Consider the following 14,637-nt stretch of genomic DNA (forward strand, 5'->3'; position numbering starts at 1 on the left):
TGTCTGACAGTGATGGACTTCTTGTGATAGCTCAGTGCTAGTATCGCTCTGCGTGCGTGCGTGCGTGTGTGTGTGTGTGTAGGTACTGTACATGCTGGTTCAGTGGGAGGTCAGTTATTAACGTCCCTATAAGGGGACCTAACCTGCCGCTGGCTGTGTATCCATTGCTACTAATTTAAGCTGAATTAATAAAAACTGACATTTCAGTGGTTTGATATTTTTTTATTACGTTCATCAGCTGGTAGTTTAAACATGTTCAGAAGCTCGACAGCAACAGTGCAAATATCCATCCCTGTGAGGTAAATATGAGCCATTATTCCAGTTCTACCAGTTAAAACCAACTCTGTGATTTCTACAAGTGAGGCCACTCAAACTGAGGCTTTACAGCTAAGCATGAGTCAGCATTTTACCTCAAGGACACTTTGACAGGATACAGCTGGTTATCTACACACACAGTGATGGTTGAAGGGGTCAAACCTGTGACCTTTTACCTTCAGGGCAGCTTCACAAGGCTATGACGTGACCATGAAGTGTATACAAAGTAACATGGAGGCAAAACTCATATTATTTATATTTAGCTCATACTCACCTCTTCACAGGTTAACTGCTGAGATGTTTGGATCAAAACTCAGCAGTTCAGCAGAAACTATTCACTCAAAGTGAGACCAGTGCTCACCACAAAACTACAGTACATGATGCTTCTGTGCTGTTGTCAAGGCAACTCTGTCCTCATCACTTTCACCTTGCTAGCCATGCTAGTTGCATGGCTCTATGCTTGGCAATGTCTGTCCACCACTTTGGTCCAGACTTAATTATCTCAACTATTTCATAGATTGTCCAGATGTTTTGAGCAGATAGTGATCCTCAGAGGAGGAATCCTACTTGACTGGTGATCCTCTGACTCTCCCTCTAGTGCCAACAGCAGGTCAAACTTTTTATTTATCTTCTTTATCTCAATACCTGCCTGATGGATTGGCATTTAGCTTCCAAGAGGATGAATCCTAACAACTGTGGTAATCCCTTCACTTTTTATGTAGTACCAACATCATGTAAGAATTCTAATTTGTCCAATATTTGGATTTACCAGCACACACTTGCTTAAGTAACAACGGTACCATCAGCCTCAGGCCATTGAGAAACATTCATTAGAAACAAATCTAGTCTTGGACTAGATTTATTTCTAATGAATATTTCCACTGAATCTTGTCTTTAGTCAAGGACTAGTTTTAATCTCTGTCTGAGAAACTGGACTTAAACCTGCTAAATATTAGCATGTTAGTAATGTCATTGTGAGCATGCTAGCATTTAGCTCATTGTGGAGCCTCACGGAGCTGCTAGCATGACTATAGACTCTAGTATACAGACCTTGGCAGCAACATGAATATTGAGAAACTTCTAGAAACTGGTACAAAATTATGAAAAGCAATGTATCTACACAGATTTTGTAATTAAAACCTTTTTAAATAATAATGTTCATATGCAGTGGTCATACTTGAGTCCAGCAGGGTGTTAATCTCCACCCTTCACAGTAAAACCTCCTCATGAGTGGATCCATGCTGCCACTGTATGCAGTGTGAAAAGAAAGCAGAGTTTACCCCGTCTGACTGCACATTACTAAGAATGTCACTTCCGCTCGTGTTGGAGTCAAATGTACTCTCATCAGCACCTTCATCACACTTTGCTCCGTTTGGAGTGGCTCTCAAGGGGAGGAGCAGCCCGTTTGTTGCGGTGGTGGGGGAAGGTTGGCATCAGCTCCGGTTCACAGGCTGCACACAAGGGAGCAGAGACACAAGATTAATGACTGACATCAGACAGCAGGGAGGACAGCTGACACATCCAGAATCGGTTTCATCAGTCTACTCACGCAGTGGTTTCTCTTTAAAGTAGGAACTCTCCAAACTGTCTTTGGCGGTAGCTCTGAATGAAGGATAAAGACAAGAATCAGTTATTGAATCAGAGGATTCTAGAGAAAGAAAGTTCACCCTCAGTGTGTATGTGGTGTGTGTGTGGTGTACCTGCGCTGTGGGTTGTACATGAAGAGCAGGTTGAGCAATCTGTGTCCGGCATCAGACAGCCAGGTGAATTTATTCTTCAGGTTGTTGTACGGCTGCTTCCTCAGACTGTACTGACCAATGAGGGGCAGCCTGGTGAAACCCTGAGGGACACACACAAACACACACATTAATCTCTCAGATTCAGTTCACATAAAGGCTTAAGTTAATGATGACTTAATGTACTACTATTTACATATTTAAAAAAAGCAGGAGGTGTTGCTTGAACTGAAATTGTTATAACTGTGGTGAATAACAAGTTATACAAAAATAAGCTTTATAATATGTGCAATATTAGTTATTTGGGTAATAATATAATAACAAACATTTTTATTAACTAATCTAAATTTTCTGATATTGAATAGGCAGCATATATTCTATCTCACCGGGGAATGAGCTACTAGAACCAATCATCTGCCACACACATATATAGACTTATAGATTTTTGCAGTGTTCAATATCCAAGATACTAAAATGTTGGCATTATTCCTTTAACATGACCACATTCCAACATTTATCTTCACTGTGTAGAGTTGGAAGTTTATTCTACAGATATATTCAGAACTGGAGTCTTACCGGCCAGATGTTCTCGTTGGGTGTTCCCAGCAGCTGGACTATCAGGTCCACTTGCTGGATCTCGGAGGTTCCGGGCAGTAGAGGTTTGTGGGCCAGGAGCTCAGCCAGGATACAGCCCACCGCCCTGTGACGCAAACATCATGACGAGCTTGATTAAGGTGATAATTCAGTGTGAAGGTGCAGAATTGTGCTGACTTCATGAACAGCAGGTTTAGAAGTGTGTATGCGTGTGTGTTCCTTACCACATATCCAGTGCTGTAGTCTGGGTCTTGCTCCCTAGGAGGAGCTCTGGAGCTCTGTACCTACAGACCGACAGACGTGTGAAATAAGGACAAGGAGCACATATCATGACAGAGACCCAATAAGCACAAGGAAATAAAGCTAATGATGGAGGACGACTGAGAGGGATTAAACAGATTAGATTCCACTGAAGCAACGTAAGCAACACAAGGGTTATCTGCAGCACACACACACACACACACACAGACGCACACACACACACGCACACACACAATTACATGTGGGCTAAAGGGGCATTAACATTAACTTGGCTCCAAGGCCCAGAAAACACTCACCACAGCGTCACTACTCTGGGCGTCATGGGCTGCTGGGGGATGCCATACATCCGGGCTAACCCAAAATCAGCTGTATACAAAGAGGGGGTGTTAGAGAAGGGGGGGCACACAAATAGAAGACATCATTTCAACTATATTCACTATGTATAGACAAACAATTATTTAAGTTATCTGTTAATAACTTATCTTATTAATTGATTAATAATTTAGTTTATAAATCAAAAAGCAGTAGTGTCTCCAGCCGTGCTAGCAGCTCTGTGAGGCTGTACTTCAGTGCCAACAATGCCAGATGCATTTTTGTAAAGCCTTGAGAGAAGGTTTTAGGGTGTAAAATATCAGACTGGAAGAAGAAGAAAAAGATCTAAGGTAAAGTGATATTAAAGGATATGAGAAGATATTCTAAGACAGGGAATCAAAGGTCAGTGGTGGTGATGTAATTATGGTAAAAGCTACAGTGGTGGTTATGGTAACAGTGATGATGACTCACCGATCTTAACGCAGCCTTTGTCTGTCATCAGCAGATTAGACACCTTCAGGTCCCTAACAACAAGATTGAGGAGATTAATGAGCCAGCTACCAGAAGAGAAAATGCTGTCTACCTCATCTACCGGCCACACATTTGCAGAGCTGAACACTGAATTTAAACTTTGTCACATATTTTCTAGTGGTAGATTTATTCAAGCTCAGTCGAGTTGGATGATGAGCGCCTATCAACATCTTTATGTCATTCCTCATGATTTGTTGGGGATATTAAATAATTCAAATAATCCCTCGAGTAATTCAGCTGCAATGAAGAATTATTTTAATTTTCAATCTTTTCCTCATTAATCATTTGGTCTGAAAACCCCACAAATCACAATTTCACAGAGTCCAAGATTATGTCATCAAATATCTTGTCACATCTGTCAATATATCCAGTTTGCTATAATGAAAAAAAAACAGCTAATTGTCACAACTGATTAATTTTCTGGCAATTAACGGTTTCATTTTTTTTTTACAGAACTGTGAATATTCTGCACTTTAAAAATATCTTGGCTCATGATCCCAAATACGCAGTTTTCTATGTTTAAATGGAACAAAGATCATCTCTCTGTACGTCAAAGTGTCTGTTCCTTCATCATGAACTATTGAACTGTTCTCGAATTTCCATTTGCGTTAGCCCGAGTGAGTCACAACAGACGTGCTTAGCTCATTTTTATTACCTTTGCTTCTCAGCATTAGACGCCCCTGCACCTTAGGAAACCAGATCAATCAATCAACTTAATCCAACTGCTTGACTTAATGGCCCCACCTATATATATACCTGGCATCAACATAAATCTCAGGTGATCCAATCACAAATGGACAGTTGAGACACATTTCCTGTTCATGGGATGTTCCAACTGTTCAGATTACTCCAACCAGAAAACATCTGTGCTCCTCTTCATTCTTTCAACTATATATCAAAACAACCTCCACGTCCTGCATTGCAAACTTATTTTTACTGTTACTGTAAGTTATCCCGAGAAATCAGAAACACACAAAGCAGACTGGTCAGACATTAAAGTAAAGGTCCAGCACTAACCGGTGTATGATGAAGTTGTGATGGAGATACTCTAAACCTCGGAGCAACTGAAGGATAATACACTTCACCTGGAAAAAGAGGGAGGGAATTATTACACTGCAGACACCTGATCATGAAGAAAACACCATCTTCACACTTCTATGCCAGCACAATTGCAATTAAACAGTGAGGTGTTCAACTAAAGCCGGATTATATGAGAGAATATGAATGATTAAGACAATGTAATATGAAACAGTTTCATTTTGGGACTTGACTCTGTCCTACCTGAGCCTCAGAGAATGGTGTTTGCATGTTTTCCAGCAGGCTGGCCAGATCCTGTTCACAGTAACTCATCACCAGAAACAGACTGAACAGGACACACACACACACACACACACACACACACACACACACAAAATTAGACAGAGAAAGTTATTGTTTGTTCTTGGGTTGTGTTGCGCTAAATGTTTCTGTCCAGCAGTGGCATTTTGATTCATTTGGGGCTGTGACTAATGATTTTGTTTTTATATATAAATGAATCAACTGATTGTTTTTTGATTCATTGCTTAACTGTTTATCCATAAAGCATTCAAATGAAAAAAAAAATCAGTTTACAATGTGAGAAAAATGTTGGAAAATGTTCTACTTTTCCTCTTCATAAGGACTAGAAGTGTTGGTTTTACGATGTTTGTTACCTCTCCAGCTGGGTGCCCACGACCACCTCCTTCAGCTCCACTATGTTGGGATGTCTCAGTCTCAGCAGCAGGGTGATCTCTCTGAGACTACTGATAGGGACCCCTGACAGACAGAGACCAGGGCATCAGCAAATACACTGGCTTCTCAAGATCATTCTATCAATTAAACTACAGAAACAACACACAAACGAACACACACACACACGCGCGCGCGCACACACACACACACACGCGTGCACGCGCACACACACACACACACACACACACACCACTACTACTTCTACTTGCAGTAGCCTTACCATCTTTCTCTTTGTCCATCCGGACCTTCTTAAGTGCAACAATTTCATCAGACTTGGTGTCGCGAGCTCGATCTGTATTAAGAACAGGAGACGGTTCATCTTTTAAGAAACTGATGTGTTATTTGATGTCCTGCTCAAACCCATCCGTACTCTCTCCAACATTTATGACTTACAAACAATGCCGTAGGTTCCTTCTCCTATACGATTGAGTTTCTCGAACTCCCTGACGCTTCTGCAGCTCCCAAACTGTAAAAGGGTGAAAATATAAGGAGCTGGTACAGCAGTTCTTTTCACTTCAGTGATGCAGCATGTGTGTCTCCAGCAGAAGGTAACAAGACTTGCATTTTAACACACCATTTTCACACACCAAACAGTGCAATTGGCTCAGTTATAATAGGCCTATCCTGGGTGAGAGGATTCCCAAACAAATCACCTGCTGTCTGGGTTAGTTTTTTTAATGTGTTTTTAATGTGGTTGTCCAATTCTCTATCCAAGTCATTAAGAAGATCCTTCCCATCTCTACCATCCATCCCAGGTGACGTAGACTCGGCATTAACATGTAGGCTTAAGTGTTGAAGCCAGTAATGAGATTGTCTGCTGCTGGAGACAATGACAGTGAAGTGAACATGAAGTGGGCCACACAGCTGACTGAATAATTACTTTTACACAGTGTGCACACAGGCAGTAAGCATAGATAGCCTGAGTCTGATACGTAAACAACAGGGGGACTCTTAGCTGGAGACGATGCCAAACTCCATTTATACAAACTGCAATTATTAGTGAACATTTGCGACGTAATGTCCTTGCTACCATCATTATTATGCCATTACTGTTATTATGCTGTTTTAAATGAGCTAAAGTTACGACGTGAGATTAACCATTAGCTTGTTAATGTTGAAAATGTAATGTTGCTTGCGATGCCGACGTCTTCACTAGCACATCTATATTTGTCATTAATGTGAATTGTTTATCTATGAGTGAAATACCGTCGTTGGTCAGCAGACAGATATAAAACTAGCAGAGTTTTGAACGGAGTTTGGCGTCAGTGTCTCCGGTTAGGGAGCTATGGCGTTACTTCTCTTACCCTGTCGTTTTGAGGCACTGTGAATGTTTTATTATTCTTAATGGACTTGAGCTTTATTGGGTCCGGTTCATCCTCTCCTACGTTGTCCATTCTTTCACTTCAGAGTGTTTTTCAGCGACAGAAACACAGGAGAAACGAAGAGAAACAAGCCGGTATCCGTCGCACATTTACCTCCACACACAGCGGATGGTGTGACGTCATCAAAAGGCCAACCGAGCGCTTTCCCGGAGTTTGGCCTGAGATACAAGTCCATGTGAATCATTTTCTGGTAAACTGTAATAAAATGGGAATTTAAAAGGGTAAATAATATTATGTCAGTCCTCGTTTGTATGTAGTTGCACTAGAGACAGCACACTCACTCATGTAATAGGCCTATAATAGCCTAGGAATATTGCACAAATTAGACATATCCTGTCTCAAAATGATGCTGAAAAACTAGTCCATGCATTTGTTACTTCTAGGCTGGACTACTGTAATTCATTATTATCAGGCTGTCCTAATAAGTCTCTAAAGACTCTCCAGCTGGTCCAGAATGCAGCTGCTCGTGTCCTGACAAAAACTAGAAAGAAAGATCATATTACTCCTATTTTGGCTTCACTGCATTGGCTTCCCATACAATTCAGAATAGAATTCAAAATCCTTCTCCTCACCTTCAAAGCTCTCAATGATCAGGCTCCATCATATCTCAAAGCTGATAGTACCTTATGTACCTACTAGAACACTGCGCTCCCATCATACAGGCTTACTTGTGGTTCCTAGTATCTCTAAAAGTAGAACAGGAGGCTGAGCCTTCAGCTATCAGGCTCCTCTCCTGTGGAACCATCTTCCAGATTTGGTCCGGGGGGCAGACACCCTCCCTACATTTAAGAGTAGGCTTAAAACTTTCCTTTTTGATAAAGCTTATAGTTAGGGCTCTTAGAGCTCTTAGCTTATCCATTAACATTCATGTACTATTAATGCATTCAATAACTTAGACTTCTTCCCTGGAGTTGTCTGTGCTTTCTCGTCTCACAGGTAATCTGGGCCTGTAGACGTCCAGAAAATCAATGTTGATTTTCATTGTGCTTCTCTCTCCTATCCTTCCTCTCTCACTCTCCCCTCTCTACCCCAACCAGTCAAGGCAGATGGCCTTTCTTTTGACTTATGAATTGATGTCAAATTAAAATTCTGAGCAACTGTTTTAGATTTATTATGATTATAAATGATGGTGATCAGCTTTGATAGAAGGAAGGGCTACAACCTCATCTCACTTTCTTTCTTATAACATAAAATAGTTCAAATGAGCTCCAATACTTCAGTGCACTTTTTACTGTACACATTACCTACAAAATAAGGAATGTGGCAAATATATTATATATTATCATAATATATTATATATTATGGTAAATAAACCCATCACTACATACAGTAATTTAAAATGTGTTACACTTTGACAATGTACAATATGTAGCATTAATAGCTGTAATATGTGAAGGCTATGATAAAATGACAGTCAAAAGTGATATTTTGCATTACTACTTAGTATTAATTTTACTGCTAATTCTAACGCATTTTTAATAAAATAAATTTAAAATAACTATAGTAGCCTACTTCCATCACTGTTCTCTTCATATCCGTGGTAAACTTTGAAATTAGAGTTTCTGAGTTTTTGCTTTAAATGTACTCTTTACTTGATTCTGGACTTACCATCCGTGGCTGGACATGTTAAGTCATTACTTGCTCGTTACTTTCTTGCCCACGACAAAAGGCGTTGAAGAAGGCTTTTGCTCTTTGGCAGCCTCAGCTATAGTTATGGTGCATGGTGAGGCGTAGACGTCTTCTCGTGATGGAGCTGTGACGAGGATGACGGGTAGACGTGGAGAAGAGTCAGTTGAATCTGAGCACTCAGTGATGGACGGTGGTGGTGGTGGTGGTGGTGTTGGGGGCTTCTCTGTAACTGAGCGGAATAAAGTGACTCTTTAAATAAAAACGTCAAGTATATTGGTAAAATCTTAGTCCACATACTCATAACTCAATACAACAGCTTCTTTGCTTTTGGGGGGATTTACAGTAAAAAGTCACAAACCCCCAAAAATGTAAAGTCCCTTTCTTGATTAAAGATGTGATTTGATTCAGTGTGGCTTCACTTGTATACACATTCATCTGCTGAAGGAGGACATTTCCTCTGAGCACACCTTAAATCTTAGTTTAAGGCGTTTATAAAAAGCCTTATTTGTGACATCACAACTAGTTTGGAGCCAATCGAGGGGCCAGTAAACAGCTTACACAAGCAGACATTTTATATCAAACAGTAAAACTTGGCCTGGGAATAACCTCCAGCTGAGCTGAGATAAACTTAGTGACCGGAGGATTTCTAGGAGCATGTGTGTGTGTGTGTGTGTGTGTGTGTGTGTGTGTGTGTGTGTCTGCAAGTGTAGAGACACAAAGAGCAGCAGCACGTTTTAAATTGGATTGCGCTAATTTCTTAAGAGTGTTAGGCCTGTGTGTACATTATACTAATAGTACTTGATACTAGATAGAGCACCAATCATTACCAGTGACGAACAACACCTGTTACCTACATTCAGCTGTTTCTTAGAAATACTCTCCATACTGTTTAACACAATAAAAACTACATGGTTTATATATTAATGCTAATGAGCATTAATAAATGCAGGTTGTCATATATATATATATATATTATTTTTATTTTTATTTTTAAATACACACAATTATCCAAACAAGAAAATAAGAAGTGCAGCTTTTTTAAAGATATGCCCCAAAATGATGGACTATTCTACCTAAAGCTAGCTATAAGAGACAGCAGACAGCTGAAAACATATTTATTTAACCTAGCTTTTAATTATTCTCTTTTAAACCTGTTTTTACTAAATGTAATTTTACAAATGTTATTTTTATCTGTACATTTGTCGTTGTTTTAATGCATTTTTGTTTTTCTCTGTAAAGTACCTTGAGCTACATCCTTTGACTGAAAGGTGCCCTATAAATAAAGTTTATTATTATTATTAGGTCTACTATTACCCCTCAAGATCTCACAACAGTATAGTTATGGCAAACATGAAATAGGTGAATATGTAGCTATTTTCTGTCAAATAAGGTGATGCTGAACAAGTAACAAAGCTACAAAAGTTAACATGCTGGCAGGTCAGTATACACAATCATACCCTCAGTGCAGCAGAAATCACAGGTTTTCAATGAGTTGATAATGTCGTTGACATGTTTGAGGCCATTTTGAGCTCCTGCGTAGTTTATTCTTACCTGGTTGTTCCTCCTGACTTGCTCCAGACCCCATTAGGCAGTCCATACATGTCCACACAGGCTACGAGAGATGCATAGTTTGGTCAGTCTGTGCTATACAACACAGGAACAGTCTGTATGAGACAGTGGTTGTTCTATGCCAACTGCTTTCACCAATCCTCCTCTCCCCCTGACTATCCCCGTCACTGTGTCTGTCTGGCTCACATACACTAATCCTGTTCACTTCTAAGCAGTACAGTACAGGATTTAAACTAGGGGTAATTAGTAAAAAGTATGTTGACTATTCGGGGGAGACTACATGATGACATCTGAACTGGAATACAAAGAACAAATTAAACAAAAACAGTTATTAGGCTGAGGGTTCATAGTGTTTGTTTGGTTTCTGAGTTCCAGTGTCTTTTCTTCCATTGTTCTGAGTTAGGAAGGAGCTCCTACATGAACATTTCTCCTTTTTTTAACTGTATTGAACAGCATATACAAACAACCAGTCATTGTAGTAGATGAAAATGTCTTTATTTTTCAGAAAGGTGTTGCTGATGTCATCAATGGTGTCATCACTGTCGCTCCTTTCCAGGTAACCAATCAGTTATTAGATGAGTCGTAGATAATAATAATATATGGACACACATCTTTTAGTCTTGTCTGAATTATCTAGTTAACTTTAATCATTATGGAAGGTAGTATAAGACAATCATTTCAGTTTACAGTGATCGTATCAGTTTGGCAACCTCCACTAGCTGAAAATATCTATTTTTACAGATTTACCCATGAGCATCATTTCCTGAAACTAAATATGTTGGAATAAGAGGATAAAATTAGCAGCTGTGTCAAATGTTTTTAAATCAGTCAAATTCATTCAGATTGACTGTTGAAAGAGCTCCACAAATCTTTTAATAACATTTAGTCGTTAGTGTTGATTGATGCTACACACCAAGTTTGGGCATGACTGTAATAACAGAAATGAAAAGAAAATACTGATTTCAGGATCACAGGAAATACACAGGAGCTAAACCTTAGCTGTAGTTCTTCTGTGTTTTCTCTACTCAGTCTGATCTGACTGTATACAGTAGACTGAGGTATAATCACACATAGGCAACACAGTTGTAAATTGTATATTTTTAAACAAATGCCCAAAAGTAATTACAGAGGTCAAAGCAATCAAATGCTATTGAGTACTAACACTTTGGGCATGGTGCTTATGATGTACTTTGACTACTCAAACATTGTGTGTATAAATCATTGTCTCCTGCTTCATGCTGTTATTAGATAATAGTTTATTTAACATAACTTAATATAAAACAATATGAGGATGAACAGTTTTACATAAAGCATTGAAAGGGACCTCTCGGTTACAGCAAAGATCATATATAAAAAAAATTAGTAATAGATCAAATAATAAAAGCAACTGGTGAGGAGGCTTTTAAAGTGGACAATGCATGTAGCCACATATAAAAAGTGCAGTTAAATATGTGTCAGGGACAGATCTGTGAGGATTTACCGTCATGAAAAACTCCTGTCATCAAGTAATGTTAATAATATCGTAATTATAGTGTTATAAAAACGATAATAATAATAATAATAATAATAATAATAATAATAATAAGGGCTTTCACTGAATGCTCTTTTACACTGAGGTTTCTGTAAAGAGAATATAAACACAAACATTCATAAACAGTAACCTATGTTACAATGTTTATTTCATCCAGGCCACTTCTTTCTCTAACATCAGCGTGTGTGTTTACAGGGGTTCATTAGCCCAGCGCCGCAGATGATCTAAAGCATCCTCAATCTCCTCTTCCTCCGACATGGCTGTGGAGATGAAAAGACAAAAAACTGTGAGACATGGATTGGTAGATACTATGTCATTGTGTTTTTAGCTCCTATCAGCGGCTTTTTAACTTGTTCCTGCTAGCATGTGAATCATGTGTCGTCAGTCGTGATCCACTGCTTACTTTGTACCAGATGGTTCTTACCAGGCTGGGAAGGTGATGCCGTGGATGGCACTCTAGGAGAAGGGAGCCGCTCCTCCATTTTGTCATTGTCAAAGATGCTCTCATCCAGATTCCTCACCAGCCTCTCCAGCTCGGCCTGCAGCTCGTTCTGAAGACACACGCATACAGAGAGCAACAGGCTCATAGCTCATAGCATCTGACCAAGAACACCAAAAGTGATAAGAAATTTTCCTGCACCTCATCAAACTCCACTCCAAAGCTGGCAGATGTGTAGAGGGTGTCTGACACTTCTCGGGCCCCTTCATGCTCCTCTGTGATGTCTTTAATCAGGTCGTTCACCTTGCTGAGAATGTCCCTGAAAACAACAGCCGGGACAAAGATCAGTCTAACTGTTTTACCAAAAAAGATATTCTAACATTTGCTGTGAGATCAAAGACATCCACATACATTCACTCAGCTCAGTTAGAACACATTACAACTTGTATGTAAAATCTTATGTTATCTATAATAATCGCTGAAGCTCCTATTCTTTTTGACCTCTTACATGTATTCATGAGCCGACCTCATAGCCTTCACAGCACAGTCGATGTGCTTGACATTTTTCTCGTACCTCTTCTTTTTTCTCAGTGCCTGCAAAGCCACTAGGAGGAGAACACAGTGAGATACAGACAGACAGACAGACAGACAGACAGACAGACAGACAGACAGACAGACAGCATCATATCTGGCCAACTCCATCATCCTACCATCACATGGGTTAAATAATAATGGCACGCTCCATTTGTACTCGGAAGTCAGAATTTGAGACGAATAATGCTAATGCTCAGCAATAGATTAGATAAATGTTAGACTATTCATTTAACATAATTTACTGTTGCTAGAGTTTTGATTTTAGACCTTTCTTTACAGCTGAATTTTTTGACTTGTCATAGCAGGAAGAATAGGTGTAACTAGTAACAATAATGATGTTTCAGCTCCATTAAGAGTAACATGAAGTCATTATATTTAGCCTTAGTGTACAATACCAGAAACCTTAAACGGGAGAATCAGTGGGATGAAGTTGTTATTAATGTGTACAGTTGGGGGATATGATGATGATACTATTGATACTGTCATATCCAACCCTTTCATATCTCTTGAAGTATTGGACAAATTCACACCATGTTGTACATCAGTGAGCAAGATTCATTTCAGGAAATACTTAATTGTAATCAATATGATGAAATATCCTGATTTGGATACTGGATTAGCCAAAAACTGTCACTTCTGTCTGTTTATTTTTATCCATGGAGTTTTTCCAATTGGTTTTCCAGAAAATGTACTATACCATGATATACAATATCTTGTTATTGTTATTTTAAAAATGACATATACTGAGATAGAGGGTTTCATCCATATAACCCATAATATAATGCAATATATAATATAATATTTATATTGCACATTGCAATTTAGAGTCCTTATACATTACTAATGCTTTATTTGTGTCTTAAATTTAAATGTTTGTTATGCCTCAGGAAGTGCTATCTAAATGTGTCATATTGTTGTCTGACTCTCAACTGACCAAGACATCAAATGTGGCCTCAGAGACATTCAAAGAGGGGTTTTTTTTATCATTCTTTTAAAAAAGTATATATCAAACCATTGGCTACAACACTGAATAGAAATCATGAATGTGTTTTCTTAAACACATTTTAAGGCATGCTATTCATTTACGTGACTGCTAATAAGTTTTGGTTTAGCTTAAAATGGTTAGTTAGCTAACGTACTAAATTAGTAGACTGTTAGCTAGTTGACTCGGCTACCTTACTTACATAGTTAGCACATCATTAACACATAATTAACACTATAGTCAGGTATGTTTTATTGTTCATTAAGGACTCATTTAACACCTGACTTGGTTTAGCTCACCTCGTCTGTTTTTTCTGCTGTTTTTCTTGGCGCACAGCAGCTCCTGGTCAATCTTTCTCTTCAGAAAGTCTTTCTTCTTCAGCAGCAACTCCTCTGCGTCCTGAAGTTTCTCTGATTCGTCTTCTTCACACTTTTTCTTTCTGACCTTTTCTCCCCCACAGAACATCTTCGCAAATAGAGACATGTTTGTGATGAGCCTTGGAATGCTATTAAGTAGTTTGATATTTCCTGCCTGTAACCTGGTGACCACGTTCAAAGCTAAATAACAGGAGACCACTTGCCTTCACCTGACAGTAACATCACTTCATTGGGATTAATGATACTGTACTGTGTGTGTGTGTGTATTTCAATATTATTGTTTTTAATTACCTCTACATTTATATAGTTATATTAATATTAGTGACATTATTACAATAATATCTATATCCATAATATTATTACTATAATATAATATTATAAATAGTTACATAAATATTAGTAAAAGTCTTCTAATGTTACAGAAATCCATGTTATATTACTTTTAGTTTCTCAAAAAACGTTTCTATCACAACCAAAACAACATATGTTTAATGATAGCAGGCATGATAAGATACTGTATTCCTTTATTAGTCCCACAGTGGGGAAATTATTGCAGAAGCAAGTGGATGGCAAAAAATAAAATCAGCATCAATAGAAAGAATAAAGAGCAATGAA

At 38.7% G+C, this 14,637-nt stretch overlaps 2 protein-coding genes across 2 annotated transcripts; both read right to left on the reverse strand.

The window, feature by feature from the left end:
* Nucleotides 1–1,127: 1,127 nt before the first annotated feature.
* On the reverse strand, nt 1,128–6,976 carry cdk10 (cyclin-dependent kinase 10). The gene is made up of 13 exons (XM_053318633.1): nt 6,824–6,976; nt 5,913–5,985; nt 5,740–5,811; nt 5,441–5,543; nt 5,031–5,112; nt 4,767–4,834; nt 3,690–3,742; nt 3,203–3,272; nt 2,870–2,929; nt 2,628–2,751; nt 2,016–2,155; nt 1,865–1,917; nt 1,128–1,766 (listed from the first exon to the last, which is right to left on the reverse strand). Exons 1-13 carry the CDS (start codon nt 6,911–6,913, stop codon nt 1,672–1,674), a joined length of 1,083 nt encoding a protein of 360 aa, XP_053174608.1. The 5' UTR covers nt 6,914–6,976; the 3' UTR covers nt 1,128–1,671.
* A 4,843-nt stretch (nt 6,977–11,819) lies between these two features.
* On the reverse strand, nt 11,820–14,128 carry LOC128359469 (charged multivesicular body protein 4b-like). Its single transcript, XM_053319962.1, has 5 exons — nt 13,945–14,128; nt 12,578–12,674; nt 12,271–12,388; nt 12,055–12,181; nt 11,820–11,890 (listed from the first exon to the last, which is right to left on the reverse strand). Exons 1-5 carry the CDS (start codon nt 14,126–14,128, stop codon nt 11,820–11,822), a joined length of 597 nt encoding a protein of 198 aa, XP_053175937.1.
* Nucleotides 14,129–14,637: the final 509 nt, after the last annotated feature.

This window comes from Scomber japonicus, chromosome 5, assembly GCF_027409825.1.
Source record: "Scomber japonicus isolate fScoJap1 chromosome 5, fScoJap1.pri, whole genome shotgun sequence".
Taxonomy (NCBI): Eukaryota; Metazoa; Chordata; class Actinopteri; order Scombriformes; family Scombridae; genus Scomber; species Scomber japonicus.